Here is a 21,709-nt window from a genome sequence, read left to right as displayed (position 1 = left end):
CCTGTCCAGGCTGCTTGCAAAGATGGTCAACAAGTGGCATGACTAAAGGGTGGCCACCTTGGCACATATTGGGCAGACATTAAAAGCTCTATTCCCAAAATAATGGGGATGAAGCCAGTAAGGAACTGGTGGCTAGGAAGAGGCATGAACTGGTTGATCAGTCATCCATTTGGAGCATGAAAAGTCCTCCATTTGGAGTATGACTATGTAGCATGAATTTGCATTTATGCAAGGTGACCAAAAACATCCTCCTTTTCTAGGACACATCCTCCATTTCAACCTTCTGTCCACGAAGATTTGCAAAATGTCTTCCATCTGGAGCATGACTAAGAAGCATGAATTTACATTTATATAGGGTAACTGGGCATCCTCCTTTTTCCAGGACACATCCTTCATTTCAACCTTCCAAAATGTCCTGCATTTGGAGAATGAACATGAATTTCCATTTATACAAGGTGACCATACGTCCTCCTTTTTCAGGACATGTCTTCCATTTCAACCTTCTGCACAGGAGGAATTAAAAATGTCCTCCATTTTGAGCATGCCTGAGTAGCATGGATTTGCATTTATACAGAGTGAGCAGGCATCCTCCTTTTCCAGGAGACCAGAGCTCTCTGACAGACAAGGCTAAAATATCTCAGCAAACTAAATATCAGAATTCCCTAGCATTGAGCCATGGCAGTTAAAGCAGTGCTGAACTGCATTATTTCTGCAGTGCGGATGCAGCCTTAGAGGCAGAGACAGAGGGCAACCAGGATGACTATAAGGAATAAAACATTGCCTGAAATTGCTATACCTTATGCTGGTATCTGTTGTCAAAAGCGTGTTTTATTAGAAGACTCTTCAAGATGCTGATGGCCAGGAACCGGACGTCGTAGTTGTCCTGAAGGGCAACCAAGGTCTCTCTCAGGAGCAAGCCCACCAAGAAATGGTGGCGACAATATTCGTCCGACAAGCTGTACTCCAGATTCGTGTCTGCAACAAAAAATACATATAAAATATATCCACTGATAAATGCAATGCATAAAGGGGATTTGGGGATCATGCTGTGTTTGATGGAGCTTCCCTGGTTCTTTTATGTTACTCCCAAAGCCTGAAGATAATTTTATACAATTTTTTTTAATGATTTCTGTGCATGAAACAAAGTTTGGGTACATGAGAAAACAAAGGTGTCACTATCTCAGCCACCCATGAAGAAAGCTTTCTTGGGTTTTTAAGTCTTTTGGATTTCCAGATAAGGGAGACTCAACCTGTATAAATATTTGATAAGCCCCCTTGAGTCCCAGTATTGGAAAAGGCTGGGGTTTAAATCAATACAAAATTTATCAACAGCAACAACAGCCACTGCCTGGAAGAGGTGATTCTTGGGTTTTTATTTCCTTCTTGCTAGTAAAAAGACACAACCATGAGGCTGGACGATGAAAGGCCTTCAAAAACAATCTGCAAAGAGCATCTCTGTGAGGCTCCAGGGCTAAATTTTGCAAACTCTGACGCTAAAGCAATACCCAAATTGGACCACTGAACCCCAAGTCAAATGAATTTTCCTTGCAACTTCTTTCACTGAAGCATGGGTTATCTTTGTCCAATCTGAATATTTACAGCCACTGTTTAAAACAACAGCATTGGTCCACTCACAGTTAATCTCTTTTGTAAGACTAACCCAACTGTGATTCATCTAAGCACTCTCCGCCAACTAGCTTTAGGGAGCAATTTATGGAAAGCAGAGACTTGCAGCTGTCTTTGCACCAGATGTTCAAGCTCAGCATTCCCCCTTCATGTCAGCAAAAGCAGAAAGCAGCGGCTGATAATGTATGTTAGTTGATCCACAAAGTAAATCTCCTAAGTTTTTAATAGGGAAGAGGGTGTTGGATGTTGCTAACAAATTGATCTGTTGAGGAAGCATGGATGCATGGCATTCAGTGAAAATCTACCGGGTGCAGAAATGAGCCAATTTGAGGTTGAGGTTGATTTGGCACAAAGCGGTCCAACTAATTCCCCCGCTTGACCTACCGACTGAAGTGAACAGATCCAGAGCCAGGGAAAAGAAATCTAATTAGTGTGCAAAAGGGAAACAAAAAAGGAATAAATAATCTCTTTCTCTCTGTGTGTGTCAATATATGTGTTTGTGTTCCACCAGTTTAAGTTAACATGCAAAAATACATACACTCATAGGTTAGCACCTTCTTGGTCATTTCGCTGTCTATAATAAACAATTACACAACTGTAAATGCTTTCTCAAAATTTGCGCAAGCAAGCATCTGACATGTGCTTCTGCAACACTTTTTTCCTGTTGTGCAATGACATTTGGATAACGGTTGTGCCAGTATAAGTATGTTCTCAGACATTGTGCAAGAATGTATAAAGTAATTCCTTGTGCAACACCTTTTTTTCCTGGCTATGAAATAGTTAGATAACCAAGGGCAGTTAGGTAACCAAGGGTTGTGTTAGTGGAAGTATCTTCTTGGATGTAGGGCAAGAAGCTGTTCGATATCTCTTTGTGCCACGCTTTTTTCCACAGCTGTTTAACGGTTAATTGGATAACTGAGGATTGCACTGTTGCATCTTCTCAGATGTTGCACAAAGGTGTTGTAATCAATAATTCCTTCTGCGACACTTTTTCCTGGCTGTGCAATGGCAGTTGTGTCAGTGTGTCTTCTCAGATGTTGTGCAAGGATACCTTTTTGTGCAACACTTTTTTGCACGGTTGTCCAACAACAGTTGGATACCTATGGGTTGTGCCAATGTCAAAATCTTCTCGCACATTGTGCGAACATGTATGAAGTAACTCCTTGTGCAACACTTTTTTTCCTGGCTGTGCAATGGCAGTTGGATAACCAAGGATCGTGCAAATATAAATATTTTCTGGGATTTTGTACAAGGAGCTGTTCAGTACTTCCTTGTGCAACACTTTTTTCCACAACTGTGCAATGGCATCTGGATAAACAGTGTAACTACTTTCTGGAGGCTGGATCAGAAGTGAATCAGGACATAGAGACTTGAATCCTATTGTTAGCCCCAAAAGGAGTAAACCCACTGAGTCAATAAGATTTACATAAGTGCTGATGCATCATTCAACAATCACTGCAATGGTCCAGTTTATATGGGACTAAACAAGAGGATTAAGAACAGAAAGAGAAAATTGTAACACTGGTCATATGTCTTTGAAAGACTTCTTTAGCATCAATATTCTGGTTATCTGTGAGCAGGTCTGTTAATGGCCTCTGAAGCCTTAAAATAAGATATTATGAATAAATCATCATAAATTGTAAGCTGGCAGACAGGGAACATACCTTGGACCCTCTGAAGTTTCGGTTTGGCAAAGGTCATTGGCAAATTCAATGGGATGTAGTGCTCATGGTTACAAACTGTTTGCAGAAACTCAAACTTGTATTCCACCAACAGCTGGATGTGAAAGAAAGGGAGGAAAAAACCACAAGCAACATTTACACAGAGTTAACAGATCCCTCGAGTATAAACAAATATTAAATACCAAAGTCAGAGATGTTCACTGCATGCTCTATTTTTTATTTCTGTGCAATGATATGAAAGATAGATAGTAAAGAAAATAACAGAAATCAACTCATATGGCTCTCCATAGAAGCCAAAATGACTAAACTGTACAACTTTAGCTATATCATGAGACAAAATGGTTCAATGAAAAAGACAATAAAGCTTTGCAGGCAGAAGGTAGCAAGAAAAGAGGAAGACTGCATTATAGGAATCAAAAAGTTTGCAAGACCTGAGTAGGGTCTTGTTCATGACCGGGTGACTTGGAGGTCTCTTATTCAAAGGGCCAAAGCCAATTGGACAGAAAATAATCCCAAAACAGATTTTGTACCCCCATCACAGCTTCCAACGATCTAAGGATTACCTTGGGGTCTTTGGGGCTGAATCCAGAAATGTAGTCATTGATCAAGTTGAAGATATACCCTCGGTCCATGAAGGTCAGACATCGCTGTAAGAAGCATTGGAAAGAAATTGAACATGCTCCTTGGAAGATGCAAATTCTCCTCCTGCTGTAAGGCGGCTGATAGGATGTGACTTGCCAAAAGTTATCCAATGGGTTTCATGGCTGAGCAGAGAATGGTCTCCAGAGTCATAGTCGAACACTCAAACCACTAAGCCATGCTGGCTCACTTACAATAATAACAATAATAATAATAATAATAATAATAATAATAATAATAATAATAATGGGATTTGTAGTTTTGTGAGGCACCAAAAGTCTTTGGCAGAGGAGGACAAAGCCCTACAAACCCCAGGATTACACAGAATGGAGCTACGGCTCTTGAAGTGGTGTCAGGCTGCATTATTTCTACAGTGTAAATGCACTCCAAGCTGATTTTAAAGATAACATAACATACCTTCAGGAAACTGGCCAAGCTGAAATTGACGTTTCTGGACTCCTCCGGGATTTCGCTGTAGCGAATGTTGACATGAGGGATGATGGAAAGGAGGAGAGAGTGTAACGCGTGGTTGTAGGAGTCAGGAAATCGCTGAACCCTGGGGAGCTGAAAGAAGAAAGTGTGAACTGGAGCCAGAAATCACAAAGCATCACTGGGACAATGCCAGGACTTTTGCAATGGCGCATCCCTCTGAAAGTGTGCTACTACTGACGGTCACGCCATTGTTCCAAAAATTAAGATGAACTAGCAATGAACCTTTCTCACCCTTGTTATGGGGAAACAAAGGGGTTTATCACACTGGGGCTAATTTCGGCATTAAGAGAGATTAGAGAGCATTTAAAGCATCCCGCAAATAAAGCGAAAATGGTGAGTAATTTCGCGAAGGGTTATCACACGCAATTGCACAAACAAAGTGATATCTGAAATGTACTGTCGCTGAAATCCCAAAAGTAAAAAAGATCCACATTGATGCTTCTTTGTGACCACTTTAATGGTGGGTTTTGTGTGACGCCATGTGCAATTGTTTTTTGTAATCACGTGATTTTTCCAGGATATTTGCGGGATAAACTCCTGATCTCCTTCATGTGACAAACTCCAAAGACAAGGCCCACCTTAAATTTCTGTAGGTGAATCTGAGCTCCCATCTCTGAAATTTAAGGTGGGCCTTGTCTTTGTTTCCCCATAACAAGGGTGAGAACGTCTCATTGCAACTTCACCTGACAATCTGAATTTTATGAACGATGCTATGACAAATGCTACCTTCTGAGCCTGCAATAACCAGAATTGTACCAGAATTTTACCCAGAAAAATCTGCTTTTGTCCTTACCTTAATCTTGTTCTCCTCCAGGAGGTACATGGCCATTGACTTAGCCAGGGCTTCAAAGAAAAACCACGAATACTGGAAGAGATTAGTAGAAACAAAGTCATACGCTACAACAAGAAGAAGATATCCTGCAGACATGTTTGGTGGATTTGTCATGGAGGGGTGAATCCACAATCGGTGTTATGGTAGACCCCAATTGGATACCTAGAGATCTCCTGGACAACTCAATGCCTGTAAAACTAAAAAGTGGATTCTCCACTCCTCTAAAGCCATCAACCATCCTTGAAATCATGGCTACTCCCATTTTACAGGAGGCAAACTGAGATGCAGAGGTTTAGCCATGGTCATGTAACAGAGCTGCATCTGGTATTATTAATTTTGCAGTAAGGATGAACTTCTCATAACCAACCCCCATCCCCAAAACACAAAGAACTTTGGGAGGAACTCTGTTTTATTAATGGATATCAGCACAAATTACTATGGGACTCGTTTGGCTAGGGCTGTATCTCTGTGGCACAATAAGTGCAGTTTGGCACTGCTTTAACTACCGTGGCTCAATGCTATGGAATTCTGGGATGTGTAGTTTTGTGAGCTTCTCTATCGGAGAATTTTGGTGCCGCAACGAACTATGGAACCCATAGGATGGAGCCATGGAAGTTAAAGTGGTGTTAAACTGCATTAATTCTGCAGTGTGGCAGCAGCCGAGGTGGAGTTCTATAATGTGTTGCCTTCTTTGTACTGTTAACAGTTGAATGTTGGTGATCCAAGAAAATTAGTCAAAGACTAAAAATAATCCCCTCTTTGTCCTGCCTGACCTTCAGCATCTTATTGATGGCCAAGAAATCTGCAGATTGCTTGAGAATGGTTGTCATTGCAAGAGCCAAGATTTCATGAGTTGTCTTGTTCTGGGGCACGGTGGGCTTCTCCGGTCGGAAGCAATACTGCAAAACAAAGAAGGATGGGGGGCACATTTTCTATCACCCTTGGTTGGGTGGGTGGGGGGGTCCTCCAAGTCACAGAGAAGAAGGTTTTGAGATGCGAGACCCATCCACCCAACCCTGCTCACCTTGATGAAAGACCGCAAGTCGTGGTCAAGGCCTTCCTCGTGACATCTGGATACAATATGGAGGATAACCCTGTGCAACAAGAGAAGTGGGACTGATTGTACCCCAAGGACCAGGGGGTTGGAAAAGTTCCTTTTTTGGGACTGTGATTCCCAGAATCCCCTAGCCAGAATGGGCAGTGGTGCCATGAACACCTCCATTCCAGGTTAGGCCAACTTGTAATGGACATTGTTGACTCGATGTCTGGGGAGATAGACTAGATTTCAGGGGTGGGAATGCTGGGTGTTGTGAAGACCCCATTGGAAAAAGACATTTTAGTCTGGGTTTATTATCTGAAAAGCTGCATTCTCTCATAGTTACTAATTCATTAACAATCTTATTATTAATTAAGATAGTTGATGAGCCCTTTGATAGGTGACTCAGATGTGGCCGAAAAACTTACATGGTACAGTTGACAGCAATTTCCTCCTCTTGCGTCTGGTGGGTGAGGACTCTAAATAGCTGCGTGAGAATCACTGGCAAAAATTGGATCATTACTTGGATCTCCATGGCATGCAAACACTGAAACACATAGGTACAACAAAATCCATTTTGAGGTTGGAAAGGTACTGATGACAGGAAAAGGGGTGTTCGACCTTCTCCCCCCAGAACCCAAGATATGTTGAGAGACTACCACTTTCCCCTTCCACCAGTGAGCCATTGGATGCCAAGCAGTTGCCCAATGACACAGGCGCTGCCATTAGTCAAAGTACGCTTGGGTGGGCTATAAAAACAGGTGACCGAAAAGCCAGTGTCACTCACCTTTAAATGTTTCACAAGTTCCCCTGGGACTTCTTTGGCACCTGCCTGGATCGTCTGGCAATACTGGAAGAACTTATGGAGGTGGAGATCCTGAAAAGAACAGAGAAACGCAATGTATGAGCCTTTACTAATAATCTAAGCTAATAATCCATCAAAATTCCATACGTCCAAAGCTCTATGCATCCCACCTAGAGCCTTGGGGAGAGGCAGGTAAGAAATAAATTATTGTTATTATAACAACAACAACAACAATAATAAATCATCCAGGTTTTAGCCTGAACCAGGGTCCATTTTGACCCTGCACCAATCCAGAAGGTATACTGGTGCCCAAGTCACTGTCCTTTGGACACAATTCAAGATGGATGTTGATAAGCTGGAGCATCTCCAGAGGAAGGTGACCAAAATGGTGAAAGGTCTGGAAGCCACCAAGCCCTTTGAGGAGCACTTGAGGGAGCTGGGGAGGTTTAGTATGCAGAAGACAAGGTTAAGAGGGGACATCATGGCCCTGTTTAAATATTTGAAAGGGTGTCATACTGAGGATGGAGCAAGCTTGTTTTCTGCTGCTTCAGAGACTGGGACGAGGAGTGATGGGTTCAAGCTGTAGGAAAAGAGATGCCACCTGAACATTGGGAAGAACTTCTTGATGGTAAGGGCTGTTCAGGAGTGGAACATGATGCCTTGGAGGGTGATAAAGTCTCCTCTTTGGGGCTTTTTAAACAGAGTCTGGATGGCCATTTGTCAGGAGGGCTTAGATCGTGTATTCCTGCATGGCAAAGGGTTAGATTGGATGTCCCTTGGGGTCTCTTCCAATTCTATGATGCTATGACCAATGCAGTAAAGAATGCTACTATTACTTCCCTTAATCTAGACACTACACTCCTATTCACGAATACCGATCTTTGATATTCAGAGATAAATTAACTTTGAAGTTCCACTTTCCCCCTCTGATGAACAGAGTTTGACAGATTTGTTTTGTTCAAATATTTTTGGAAGTCAAGGCTGAGTCCTACTTACTTGAGTGTAAATCGTGGACTCCAGATGGAGTTTGACCTTAAGGAGAGATTTTGCCCCATCGACCCACTTGATGTCAACATTTGGTTGCTGCAAAAGGAGACCAAAAAAACGCATGTTTTTGAAATGCCCTCATTCAACGAAAGTGGCCCAACATCACAAAGCAAACTTGGCCCATTCTAGGATTAAAAGAGTCTTATGCAACACACTTGAAAGCAGAAATCTGCATGCACAGAAGACAGACCGAGAAAAGAAGTAGGTGATGGATACAAAGCTGACCGAACCCTCAATCAGCAGCTTAAAAACAGCAGTGTGTGACTTCCATCTATAACAGAGATTTCAGTTCTGAAAAGTGTATACTGTAAACCTGTTCATGAACCTCTTGAAGCTCATTCAGTCATGAATAGTCCCACAGATGACCAAATAAGCCACCATTCCTTTACTGCATTTCTGGACCCTTTCTCTCCTGATCCACTTATTAACTCCAGTTTTGGAGGTGCAACTGGGGAAATAACCCAGGGACGAGCCATGGTTCTGGCTTAAAACGTCACAGCAAAGCATAATTTAAACAAGGCAGAGTTCGTAAGCCAACACCAAACCATGGGTTGCAACTGGACTTTGCCACTAGCTAGCAAACCATTGTTTATTTGCAGAGATGGACAACAACCCAGAGTCCAACAAACCACAACTTCTTTGCAGGTCTGCAAGTATTTGCAAAGAATGACAAAATCCCAACGCCCCAAAACTCTGAAGTCAAGAAGGCGGCTGAACATGTGCAACCAGAAACATGACAAAATTAATGACTTCCCCACGTCTTCACTTCAGCCGGTGTGCAGAGATTGGACTTTCGCATCATTTGCAAAATATGTGTGCATCTTTGTGCATTCACACCCACAAACTGCAAATATAATGAAGTCCAAAATCATGCTCAAAAAGAAATGCATGACAGTGGATGAGCTGCACATCACCATAGTTCCTGAACAGCTCAATATAATGAGTGAATGGAAAATGCAGAGCATTGACATGGAATCCATTTGTGCCTCCAAATTCGTATATTAGTCTCCTTGCCTTTCGTGCCTCATTCTCCCCGACGTTCAGGTAGCCAGCAGGCAAATTGGCAGAAACAGGGAGGTGTTGTTCAGAGGTAAGGATCCGACCGTCCTTCAGCAAAGGAAGCCAAGAAAATCCCACTGAGGAGACAACAACGCACAGAGGAGAATGAGTAAGATTTTGGGGTTCTGGGTAGGATCATAAGGCAATGGTGATTTCAGGGAAACTCAAGGGACTTTGTCCAAGCACTTAAGATCTTATTATGTCTTGGCAGGAGCAGCTGGTGGGTTTTACATCACTGGGGCTGCAAATCTCTTCCAACCTTTAGTGGGAACTTTGAAGGAGATAACAAAGGTGCCCAACCCATTTCAGGACCTGTACAGATCAGTGTCTGGATTCAAGAGGCGAGCGTACCTGTCGTCTCGACGGTGTCCTGTTTTTTCGCCGTCCCCTTTGTGCTAATTTCACAGCTGACATGATAGAAGGTGAAAAGCAAATGATGCTTTTGATGGAGGTGGATTGGAAGCTCAATTTTAATCTACAATGACAGCATGAGAGATGGGTGCGGCATTTGCGTTTGCTGAAATGCACATTAAGCCATGCATTTTTAATATCTATATATATCTATATATTTATATAGATGGTGCTGGGGAAGACCAACACTGCTTTGGAGTCATGATCTCTGCTGACTGGCACCATTCCTTAAGTTCATAAACTCACTTTCTGTCCAATATCCAATCCAAACCAAATTCCCTTGGTCTTACCCCACATTGACTTGGCTTCTTGCTCTTATATCCCAGCTATCCTTTGCCTGTTACCTTCATTATAGCAGTTTAATTCCATTTTAAGTATCTTGACAAAATCCTGGGTTTTTGTAGTCCAGTGAGGCAGAAAAGCAATTGTGGCTGGAAAACTACCAATCCCAGGATCCCATAGGCTGTTGCCATGGCAGTTAAAGTGGAATCAAACTGCTATAATTCTGCAGTGCAGATCCCCCCCATCAGTACCTTAAACAAGTAAAAACAAGACTGCTTAAAAGCATTTACACCAGTTAAAGTCATGCATACATGGAGACTGGGATTGAACTAATTGGGTCCCAAAAGTTTTAAAGAAGAACTATGGCACCACCCTATTCCTATGAATGACTTCCATCTCTTATATCTGTATCTACTGTCATCCCTCCACATCTGTGGCTTTGACTTTTGCACCTTTGATTATTCACGGATAGGATTAATATGTTTATTATTACTTCAATAGGATTTGTAAATGGAACAAATTGCAGAATGGCAGCTCCGACAGTTATTTTATAGACTGACCCCGAAAGCAAATGCCCACATGTTGCTAGTTTTAGGTGCTGGATTATCACATCCAATGAAGCCACATTTAAATCTAAACTTTCAGATACAATGAATTAGAGCGTCTTAGTTGTCCTTACCTCGTCATAAAACTCTGGGTTCTGATTGTGATGTGACACGCAAGCAAAGGCACTCCAGGTCAAAAGCGGACCCCCAGGCTTTCCATAGAAGCACTGCAAGAGATAACATGAGATAACAGACCCATTGGGACCAAGGAAAAGGACAGTGTTGTGCAATAGTTGTGACAGGCTGCCACTCACACAACTCCCCAAGGTGTGTATGAGCATGCAATGGAAAAATCAGATGCACCCATGTCGCATTAACCAGGTACTTTCTTCCAAAGGAAGTCTTCTTCTAAGCCTTTGCCCAAGACCTCAATCCATGGATGCAGTTTGGGAATCTACCTTTAAAGCTTTGGCGTCCCCTTCATCAGAGTCTTTGAATTCAACGCGGATGGCGATGTTCCTCGCCTGGAATGGCAAAAAGAAGTTGGGGAGAAAGTTTGGACCCTGAACCAGGCCACATACTCTCAGCTCTAGAGAAAGGCCATAGCAAAACATCTCCGAATAATAATAACAATAATAATAAATCTTGCCAAGAGGACCCTTAGGCATGGTTACTATAAATCAGAGTTAACTTGGAGTCTAATTTAATACCCTCTTTGTTACCATTGAGAGCCAGCTTAGCACAGTGGTTTGAATGTTGGACTATGACTCTGGAGACCAGGGTTTGAATTCCTGTAATCCCCTCTGAAGAAACTTGCCAAGAAAACCCATATTAAGACAAGAGTGACTTGAGCCAAAACCATGCATAGGTTGAAATATAAAATATTAAATTAGCATCGATAAAAACAGCCAGGGTATTAAAAGCCATTGGACAGAGCTAATTGTTGCACAAGTGAAGATGTCATAGTCTTAATGCATTTTAACAGCAGAGCCACAAAACTAATTTTTATATCTTTGCAAATATAGTGGACCCTTCACACACACACACACACACACACACACACACACTCAGGGTTTGGTTCCAGGACCTGCATGAATACCAAAATCCATGGATGTTCAAGTACCATTAAATACAATGGTGTAGCAAAATGGTGTCCCATATATAAAATGGCAAAACCTCATATTTAAGCTGGGGATGGTTATGTCCGTGGATAAAGAACCGGTAAATATGGAGGGAAGACTCTAGCCTTTAGTTTTCCAGGAGCGGAAACAAGACTTTCCAGCATCCTTAGTACAATGACATTTTGCTACTGGTTTCGCAGTGGACCTCCTTAGACAAACACACACTCCTCTAGCAATGGAGTCTTTTCAAACTCACCTTGGCAAAGGTTTTCTGGCTGTCGTACTTTAAGTGCAAAGGGTAGATGTAGAGCTGGTTCTTGTAGATGGCGAAGGGGTGAGAGTACTTTGCAATGTCTGGGACAAACTCTTCCACCTCGACGGCAATGTCAGCCCCTTGGTCCTGCTTCTCGAAGGGTTTGATGGGAATATAAGAGGATGTGACACAATCTGGAGGAAAAGCAAAGGGCAGGGAAGCATGCAATCATCATACAATGCAACAAGTTTGAAAATGTAACACAGAAACCATGGTTTAGTTTGTAACTTTTAAAGTCCCAATCTCTTACTTGAGAAATCCAAGGGAACACACTGCAATGTAATATTTAACTGGCCAGGTATCACTTGCAGCTTGGTCTTTTCTGGTCTATATAAATAAGAAGCAAAATGACAAATTTTATTTAACTATTTAACTGTATCCCTCCTTTCCTCTGGCATGAGACCCAAGGCGGGTTATATTTAAAACAAAATATAACAGGGGGGAAATCATATTGTGCAGAAGCTGAGATCCACTGCTTTGGGCCGCTGTCCACTTGTAAAGTGTTGAAAGATGGGAAGATGTTGCTTCAGCCACGAATATCTTCAAAATCCTAATGTTTAGTGCACTTGCGTTAAAGAATTCAGCTGAGTTGGCTGCAAATAATGGGGAAAACATTTTTTCCAGGCTCAAGGATCATGACATTTTCCACCTTTGCCTTTCCAGAGGACTTACTTCTTATACTCTGCCAAGAGCTTGAGAAGATCCTCTGTTGAGAGTCTGCTACTGTCCTGCTTATAAAGAGGAGAGAATTTCCCATCTAGATCCAATGTGCCTTGACAGTCTTTGAAGACTGGTCTAGAGAGAAAGAAAGGAGATTATTATTGTAGGGGAGAAAGGAGCCAAGATCTCAAATAGCATCCTTAAAGTTCAAACTAAACCCCAGAGTGGACTCACTGTCCTACTGACATGGAAGCCACTGAATAGTATTGGTGCTGATAAAGGAAAAATGGATCCCCCCTATCCACACTGCAGAAATAATCCGGTTTGACACCACTTTAACTGTCATGGTTCAATGCTATGAGGTCCTGGGAACTGCAGTTTGTTTGGGCACCAGAGCTCTCTGACAGAGAGGGCTAAATACCTAAATACCAAACTGGAATAATTCTGCAATGTGTTTTGGACCTGAGTCTGCACATCTTTAGCAATCCTCATGAGTAATAATGATTTTTTTCCGCATGCTTCTAAGCTACTGAGAATTATTCAATATTATTCAACAGCAGGTAATTTTGCAAATCACAGAACCAGAAAAACTGCATGCAACCCCACAAGCTCCTCCTCCCCAAAAGAGAACCTTTGAGTGACACGGTCTGAAGTATGGGGTCAACTGTGCCCCTCCGTCTCTCCTTCCCAATGGGATCCCCTTAAATCCCATTGCTTTGTGGCAATGTCTCTCCGTGTGATGGATGCCTTGGCCTTGCTTTTATAGCCGCGTTGTCTGGCTAGATTGCATGCACAGCAAAGAAAGCGAAGTGGGCCAACAGCATCCAAAAAGCACTCACCGGGCGGCCCAAGCAAATGGCATCCTGTACTGTCCGAGGCGGCTGCACACCACTTTGGCAAGCTTGTGGACCTTCTGTGCTGTCTGCAAGGCAGAAAACAAGATGCCCATGGATTGACCCAGTCTAGATTTCCCAAGAGAGCAGAAGATCTAGCTAGCAAGGACCAGAAGAGACCAGAGTATCTAGCTAGCAAGGACCAGAAGAGAGCAGAAAATCTTGATAGCAAGGACCAGAAGAGACCAGAAGATTTAGCAAGCAAGGACCAGAAGGGACCAAAGGATCTAGCTAGCAAGGACCAGAGGAGACCAGAAGGCTCTCCACTGATCCAGAATAACATCTGAAACCAAGGAAAACATTGCACAAAAACTGGAAGTCAAAACAAGGGTACATCTAAACTAGGTTCAATATGATGCTCACCTATGGTGAGCACATAATTTCTTCCAGGTGAACTGACAGCACCTGGTGGTCCTTCCATGAACCTCTTTGGAAACACCATCACTACCTAGCATCCAGATATCATGGAAAACATTTTTGGATGCATTTTTGAGCTGTTCCCATTCTTCAAAGGTATGCATTCTTTGATGCATACAAAATGTACCAAAATTTTCGCAAACACACACATTCTCAAGGTGTTTTGCCCTGCAATGAATCTCGGAACACGCAAAATGGGTAATGTTGGCATGGGATTTTGAAACCATCCAAATTCTTTCCCTATCCCTAGTGATCTAGTTGCAACATGCCGTAACGTGGCCTACCTTCATGGGGTCAGAGTTCTTGATGTAAGGCTCCACGCAATGTGTGATGCTCCCTTGAAGGACCTTCTCCACCCGGGCGACGAGGAATATTTCCGGGTGAGGGTTTGTAACGGAGAAGACCCCCTTCGCGTAAAAGAGGAGCAGAGCGTCAGAACCTACAAAGCACATCGAAGGGGACTCAGGCACAAGGGAGCCTGCGCGAATCTGATAAAGGCGGGCATGAGAGAGCGAGGAAGTAACTTGATTTCCCCAATGAACTACTTTGGTACGTAGTTACTTTTTGTAATGAGTTGGAATATAAGCTTCTTTAAGAAGTCTGTAACACCCATGGCTGCCATTCGCTTCCTTCAATGGAAATAGCCTATTACTAATTCCTGACTTGGTCTGAAGAACAGGAAAGAAGAAATATTGGTCACACAGGTGGATCTCTCATATTGCATCTGGGAAGGACCTAAATTACAATGTCTTTTGCTTATTTCTCCAAAATCTCAACATGCAATATTTGAACTGGCCACCTGGGGGAGATAGAGACCATTCCCTTCATTTTTCAATGGCAAAAGGGTAACAATAATGCTAACTTCTTAGCAATGTGCAAATTCAGGAAATGACCTTTCTGGGCTGCAGGAACCATGAAATGATCTCATAGATGATCAGGGCAATGAGGAAAGTAACAAACTCCTCTTAAAATATAACATTCCAAGCTCTGAGATGAAATCTCTTCTGTGAGCCACTTTTGGGATTGAAATGAGAGTATTTTGGTAAAAAGACTCAGGTGGATGGCAAGTAGTCCAAGGCTGGGATTCAGAGGAACCACCCTGAAATGGGATTTGTTTCACAGCCTATTGCCCTTTTACTTGTTTAACCTTTATATATATATATATATATATATATATATATAAGTATAAGCATAACCACATAAACTTGTTAAACCTAATCTAAACACAAAATACATAAAAGAACTACAAACCCAACTAAACAACAAAACTAACACAAAGAATACCAGCACTATTGACTTCCCACCCCAAAAACTTATGGTTATAATCCACTATTGCTAGAGTTCTTTTATATGATATTATATTTATACATATAAACTCTAATTGACAAAACCCAAAACAGATGTATAGCACCAGTGGGGTTGCAAAAAGGTAATAAACAATATATGAGAGTCAGTGCTGTGTAGTGGTTTGAATGTTGGATTAAGAGTCTGGAGAGTAGGGTTCGAAACCCTTCTGTGAGATGAAAATCCATCTTTGGTGAATCTCACTCTCCCAGACTCAGAGGATGGCAATGGCAAACCCCTTCCAAAGAAATGTGCCAAGTAAACCCTGTGATAGAGTTGCCAAAAGTTGGAAAGGACTTGAAGGCAATGTCACACCAATAAACAGTTCCAGACCTTTCTTAAAATGGTTCCAAGATTTCTCTTTAATCCGCTTACTTGCTTTACGTAGCGCAAACGGGACTCCGTGATCCGGTCAAGGAAGTGGTTGTTTAGGGAATTGCCTCCGGGTTCCTGAGCCGAGAAATCGGGCAGCATCTCTCGGACAGGCGAGGGGTTCAAGTCGACGTGGAAGTCTGCCGAAATCTTGCAACAGCTTTTCAGATCGAATAGGGCAAGGCTGAGAAAAAATGGCTCCACCTGAATGACGCAAGGAAGGCATTTTTAAATTGACCTTTTTTGGTATAATAATGCGTTGTTAGTTAACTGCTGAAGGACCACCTCTTCTTACATTGCCTTTCCCCAATCTTATGCCCAGCAGATAGGTTACGACTGCAAATCCCCAAACCCCTCATCCAGCATAAAGTTACTGAAACACATCTGGAAGGCACTGTCATGCCCTGCTTCCGGAACATGGTTATGGACTCTGACCAGTGACTGAAGTAGTGGACATACTCAGACCTTCTGCTGAACCAGATCAGGAGGACGTTCTGGAGCTCATAGACCACCAGCCCCAAACTCTGCTCTTTAAGGGATTTTGGACTTCAGCTCCCAGAATCCCAGACTACTGGCCAACATGGTCAGCAGACTTCTGGGAGCTGAAGTCCAAAATCTCTTAAAGAGCAAAATTTGGGGACCATTGCCCCCAAAGGATTGCACTGCTGCACCCTTTCACTAGCTAGGGATGACTAAGATACTTCAGGTGACCAAGAAGAAGGGATGTCACTAGGGGAGTGTGGGGAGTGCAAGACCCAAGACTCTGGGTTTGAAAGGCCTGATGGCCAAGCAGGAAAAAGGCTTCCTGGCAAGACTCCTCGTTGCATGTCAAGAGGTGCCCAATGTGCACCATGGGTCCCATGCACATCGAGGTCTGTAATGCATTGGTCCTTTTATCTCAATTACTTCCTTCCTCTGCTACGTACAGTGATCCCTTCACATTAGGTGAAGTTAGGGGTGAAAGACCCTTGTAAATGTGAAAAAAATGCAAATTTAGAAAAAAAACACTATTCTTTTTATCCAAGAGAACACATTTCTAGGAATCTTCCAGTGTTACTTTGTGGTGAACACCCACCAGAAGTTGATCACAGAATCATGTTGGAGGACCTACGAATGCCTAGAGAAGTGTTATCCCTAAGAACGTCATGGTTCTCCAGCACAACTCTATGGTCAATGTCCAGCAGAATTGCCCTGGAGGACTTAGAGTTTCCTAGAGAGGACACATGGATCAAAACTGCAAATAATCAGATCTGCAAAAGTCAAAGCTGCAAATGCGGAGGGCCAATTGTAGTTACATAACAGCAGTCCTCAACTGGAGACGGACCTTGTGCATCTTCACAAATCTATTTCCTGCAGACGCAAGTCCTCTTACAAGCATGCAACACCCCAACAGGATTCTGGACTTTGTGCATATTTTTTACATCCTTTGATATGGCTGGTTTTGCAGATTTTCAAAGAATGTAAAAATCCCAAGGTGTCCCAAAGATGGCAACCTGGAACGTACATTTGTCAGCAGGTCCTTAGTTTGGTCATTCAGTTGTGCAACGAGGTTGAAAGTCAAGGTGTGACAGTTCACCAGGAAACGCTGGCTGCATTTTTCCTCAAACGGTTTCACGTCCGGCTCTATTCCAGAGAAATCGAGCCTCTAAGAAAGAAAAAGAATGACTGTTTATAGAAAGAAAAATGCTATAAATGTTTCTCAAACACTCATCTCCCTTCAATGTTGAGGTATGACGAAAGAAACCTTTGCAATGTGGTTTGATACTGTCTTCGTAATCTGAATCCGTCAGGATGCTCTATCAACCGTTTTGCGTTCTTCCAATGGAAAGAGAGAAAAATTTAAAGCATGTAATAATAATTTTAAAAAACCCTCAATATTTTCAGAAGAGGAAGTGTTGGGAAATAAATACAGGAACTGCTCTGGTTCTCCTCCTCTTGGCACAAAAACAAACAACCTCCGAGGGGAATTACAAACTGTGTATAAACTCACAACATGAATCTATTTTGCGTCGTTGGCTAAGAGGGAAAGTGTTTTAACTCCAAGAACTAACAGAAATGTTAGGGTTTTTTAACACGATGTTTTTAACTATAATTTTTAACACTATGCAGTTATAGCAGTTTGATCCAACTTTAACAGTTATGGTTGCCTCCCAATGGAATCATGGGGTTTGCAGTTTGTTGAGGAACTTACCCTATATACTCAACTATAAGTCAACCTCATATATAAGTTGTTAAGGGCAGATTTTGGGGCCAAAATTATGGATTTTGATATGACCCGTGGATAAGTCGAGGGTAAAACTTAGGCACATATAATGAAGGATGTCAATGACAAAGCAAAGGAAAACAATGCCAACGAACTTACAAAATTTCAGCAGAGATAACTATTTGTTCTCATGCTAAAGACTGGATGGATGAGAGAGTAGAAGGGGGTCAGTACTTCCAGGGCAGATTAAACTTGTCTTTCACCAGAGGATGGTTTTGTGTGTGTGTGTGTGTGTGTGTGTGTATTCATTTTGGGCCATATATTGATTCCCTTCCCCACAAATGACTAGCATTTTTCCCCAAGACAAAACAAAGGGAGAAAAGCAGCATTTTTCTTTTTAAGTAATGTATAGTGGAGTCTTCTTCTTTGGAGGTCTTTAAGCAGAGGCTGGATGGCCTTCTGTCAATGGGGATGCTTTGATTGAGATTCCCTGCATGGCAGAATGGGGCTGGACTGGATGGCCCTTGGGGTCTCTTCCAACTCTATGATTTTATAATTCTTTCTGTCTCCCTCCGCATCCCTTTCCCCCCCTTTTGCGCTATGTCCTTTCAACTATGGTGCCAGGTAGTGGCTCATTTCTGATATTTGGAAGCTGCTCTAGAAGTCTTTCGTTTGGTGACAATGTGGCAAAGCACACTACTTTTAAGTCATATGTCATTATAGGTCCATGTTTTGGAGCTCAAAGGTACCTGCACTTCCGGATCGAAAGAGAAGAGGTTCTGCCTCCCGTCATTTCTGCTGAGCTTGTTCAGCTGCTCCGTTTCCCTTCCATACTGAAACACAAAAAGAAAAAAGACTTGGCTCAGCGGAAGGCCAAAGGAAGGACAGTCCCTGACACTAGCAAAAAAATGTATTTTTGCAGGGGCTTTTTCTGGAAGCCAAGCAAGCACAGAATAAAGAGAAAGGAAACCAAAGGACTTTACTCTCTCTGCAAACTCTTAAAATGAAATTGGAGCAACTGGAGTGACCCCAGGTTGGAAATTCCCAAGTGGTAGATACAACCATTTTGAGGGGAAATGTCAATGGGACAATGCAAAGGCTGCTTGCATTTGAGGCTTCAAGAAGATGGTGGACAACCTTCTCCAATGGCTTCCAGATGTTTGGAGATGCCAACCCACTCCATTCAAACCTTCCTGACAACTTTGGCTTCCTTATGACCCATGTACCTATCATTTACACGTGAGGAGCTATGGGTCTCACTTTGTTGCGTTAGCATGCTGCACCGATCAATTTCCATCAGAAGTCATGTTAGAGGAATTAGAAAATGCCTAGAGAGAACTCTTCTCTAGGCATTTGTAGGTCCTCCAGCACAACTCTATAGTTAATTCTGCCAGAAAATGCCTAGATAGAAGACTTTGTCATTCATTTTAAGTAAAAGAAATAGCATTCCAGAATATACATAAATTTCATATTACATGCAGGGTCCTGGAACAGACCCCTTGCATAATATGCAGTTCAACTGTAATAAATGGGAATGTAATTTAAAATCTGACTCAAGTTCCCTTTGATTTAATTAATCTCCTCTGATTAGGATTAATAATTGAACTTTGATGACATCACCCAGAATCCCCTAGCCAGCATGACCAGTATCCATACTGGCTGGGGATAATGGGAACCACCATCTCAAAACAGTAACCTTTTAATGGTTTTTAGGCTGGTCTGGTTTTCTATGATTTTTTTCCCCCTTCCTGCTTCGAACTGACATTTCTAAACTGATGATTTTATCAGCTGTCTTGGAAAACATTTGTTTTAAAATCCAGAATTTAAGAGGGCAAGATAAAAATCTGTAAAAATTAAAAATGGCTGCTGTTTACAAGCACTGCTCCCAGCTTTCCATAGTAGCAGCATTTGCTTTCACTTAGAAATGGAAAGATTTGGAAGTGATGCTGGCAAGCGAAACAGAAGCAATCCGCCTGTTTCTCTGCATTGCTCCTGAATGGTATCTGGGTGAAAATGCAAAGGATGGACTTCCAAAACTGAGGCCCGGGGCTTGTTCCAAACCTTTCGCCTTCCCCAACCCTGTTCTCCCAGCTTCTCCGTGTCTGGCAGGGGCTCCAGACACCAAGACTACCTTCATGAGCTCCGGATGCATGCTTCGCTCCAAGCTCTCCAGGATGTTCTCCGACTTTCCCTGGCTGACGGTTTCGTCATCTGCAAAGTCACAAAAAGCAGATGTTGCAGCAGAGGAACCCAGCCAGCCCTTTCGGGTGAGGCTGTTCCCAGGAGCAGGGGAGGAAAGCAGGCTCCGTTCCCAAACATTGCACTGGAAAATTGGATGGGAATGGCTGGAACCGGGCCAAGCGTTTTCAGCCCAACCAGTGGGGGTCACGTCCCTGTCTCTGTTCTCTCTCGCACAGACAAATGCAGGGACACAGAATCAGCTTTCCCTCCAGTGATGCTGTTTCTCTGCTAAGTTTTGCAAGGCAGAGGGAACAACAATGCACCACTCCAAGGGAAAGAGCGGAGAAGGTGCATTTTTACATTTCTCATTTCAAGTCTAAGTAATGGGAAAAATTGGTGTAGTGATCGGAGCGTTGGACTAGGACTCTGGAGACCAGGGTTCGAATCCCAGCTCAGCCAAGGAAGCTCACTGGATGATCTTGGGCATAACAACAATTGCGCTGTATTTGCATGAAGAAACAAATCACCTTGATCTGAGCAGGAGACACATTACATGTTGCTGTGATTGGTTATTTATGTAGCAACATCGTGGTATGCCGGTATGGTGTAGTGGTCTGAGCATTGGACTGTGACTCTGGAGACCAGGGTTCGAACCCCAGCTTAGCCATGTAAACCCACTGGGGTGGCCTTGGGCAAGTCATACTCGCTCAGCCTCAGAGGATGGCAATGGCAAATCCCCTTGTAAGAAACTTGCCAAGTAAACCCCATGATAGGGTTGCTTTAGGGTCACCATACATTGAAAATGACTTGAAGGCACACAACAAGAATACGCATTTTCCAAGGTAGTCCTCATGCATGAAAATCTATCTTCCAGATGCTACAAGACATGGTTTTCTCAAGAAAGGAAGATTTATTTGCAATGGGGTTTTGCTGTATGGGTCCCCAAAGCTAACCTGGCAGGGCTTCCACCGCCTCCTTTTTCTCCTGCACCAGGCTCTCCGTATTGATCTGGATGATCTTCCGCAAAGTCCCCAACCATTCCTCCATCTCTGGTTCACTTTCGGCCGCCAGGTAGTGGCTGTACTTGTCCAGCATCTTGAGCTCAAAGGCGTTGCGCCGCATCTTCGGACACTGCAGAAAGAAACGCAAAACCAAGCAAAGCAAAAGCCAAGGTTCCTTCTGGAAGCCGGGAAGAGACACTGCAAAATTGCAAAATAAAGACATGGCCCTCATCCAACAAGTTAAGAGAAATATCTTGACCTTGGCTTGGCTTGAAGTCAGACAGCTCCATCCAGAACTCAAAGCAGATCTCTTTAAAAGACAGATCTACCCAGAACTCAGAGGGAATCTGTTAAAAGAAAAGTCTACCCAAAACTCATCTCTCAAAAAGAGATCTATTCAGAAACCAGAGGGAATGTGTTAAAAGGCAGAACTACTCATGGCTTGAGAGTAGATCAAAGGTGCATCTGTAATGCAGAAATAATGCAGTTTGACACCACTTTAATTGCCATAGCTCCATCCTATGAAATCCTGGAATTTGTAGTTTTGCAAGGTCTTTGGCCCTCTCTGTCCGAAGAGTGCCGTTGCCTCAAAAAACTACAAACCCCAGGATTCTATAGCATTGAGCCATGGCAGTTAAAGTGGCATCAAACTGCATTATTGCTACAGTGAAGATGCATCCTAAATTAAAACAGGTCTGCCTATAATCCAGAGCAGATCAATATATAGGCAAAGGGGGAGAAAATATAA

The 21,709-nt window shown here is 42.8% G+C and overlaps 1 protein-coding gene across 4 annotated transcripts in view; it reads right to left on the bottom strand.

The window, feature by feature from the left end:
* The window catches only part of LOC149308651 (dedicator of cytokinesis protein 11-like), a 67,502-nt gene that overhangs the window by 27,045 nt on the left and 18,748 nt on the right, over positions 1 to 21,709 (bottom strand). For 3 of the 4 annotated variants that reach the window (XM_089536221.1, XM_089536224.1, XM_089536225.1), the window contains exons 8-32: positions 20,914 to 21,091; positions 19,911 to 19,990; positions 18,529 to 18,612; positions 17,081 to 17,221; positions 15,580 to 15,780; positions 14,145 to 14,267; positions 13,390 to 13,472; positions 12,563 to 12,685; positions 12,141 to 12,217; positions 11,834 to 12,024; positions 10,915 to 10,980; positions 10,591 to 10,683; positions 9,570 to 9,693; positions 9,174 to 9,295; positions 8,109 to 8,195; positions 7,095 to 7,184; positions 6,736 to 6,854; positions 6,296 to 6,365; positions 6,045 to 6,170; positions 5,233 to 5,304; positions 4,365 to 4,511; positions 3,872 to 3,955; positions 3,291 to 3,402; positions 2,011 to 2,049; positions 797 to 975 (exon numbers count right to left, since the gene is read on the bottom strand). In XM_089536221.1, the coding sequence (XP_089392347.1) occupies positions 797 to 975; positions 2,011 to 2,049; positions 3,291 to 3,402; positions 3,872 to 3,955; positions 4,365 to 4,511; positions 5,233 to 5,304; positions 6,045 to 6,170; positions 6,296 to 6,365; positions 6,736 to 6,854; positions 7,095 to 7,184; positions 8,109 to 8,195; positions 9,174 to 9,295; positions 9,570 to 9,693; positions 10,591 to 10,683; positions 10,915 to 10,980; positions 11,834 to 12,024; positions 12,141 to 12,217; positions 12,563 to 12,685; positions 13,390 to 13,472; positions 14,145 to 14,267; positions 15,580 to 15,780; positions 17,081 to 17,221; positions 18,529 to 18,612; positions 19,911 to 19,990; positions 20,914 to 21,091 (2,811 nt within the window). The remainder of the gene's footprint in view (positions 1 to 796; positions 976 to 2,010; positions 2,050 to 3,290; positions 3,403 to 3,871; positions 3,956 to 4,364; positions 4,512 to 5,232; positions 5,305 to 6,044; positions 6,171 to 6,295; positions 6,366 to 6,735; positions 6,855 to 7,094; positions 7,185 to 8,108; positions 8,196 to 9,173; positions 9,296 to 9,569; positions 9,694 to 10,590; positions 10,684 to 10,914; positions 10,981 to 11,833; positions 12,025 to 12,140; positions 12,218 to 12,562; positions 12,686 to 13,389; positions 13,473 to 14,144; positions 14,268 to 15,579; positions 15,781 to 17,080; positions 17,222 to 18,528; positions 18,613 to 19,910; positions 19,991 to 20,913; positions 21,092 to 21,709) is intronic. The other variant, XM_089536222.1, reaches the window with a different exon arrangement.

The sequence above is a fragment of the Sceloporus occidentalis genome, unplaced genomic scaffold (assembly GCF_023333645.1).
Source record: "Sceloporus occidentalis isolate IW3139 unplaced genomic scaffold, rSceOcc1.0.p SCAF_8, whole genome shotgun sequence".
In the NCBI taxonomy this organism is placed as follows: domain Eukaryota; kingdom Metazoa; phylum Chordata; class Lepidosauria; order Squamata; family Phrynosomatidae; genus Sceloporus; species Sceloporus occidentalis.
This window is presented reverse-complemented; position numbering and strand designations above follow the sequence as displayed.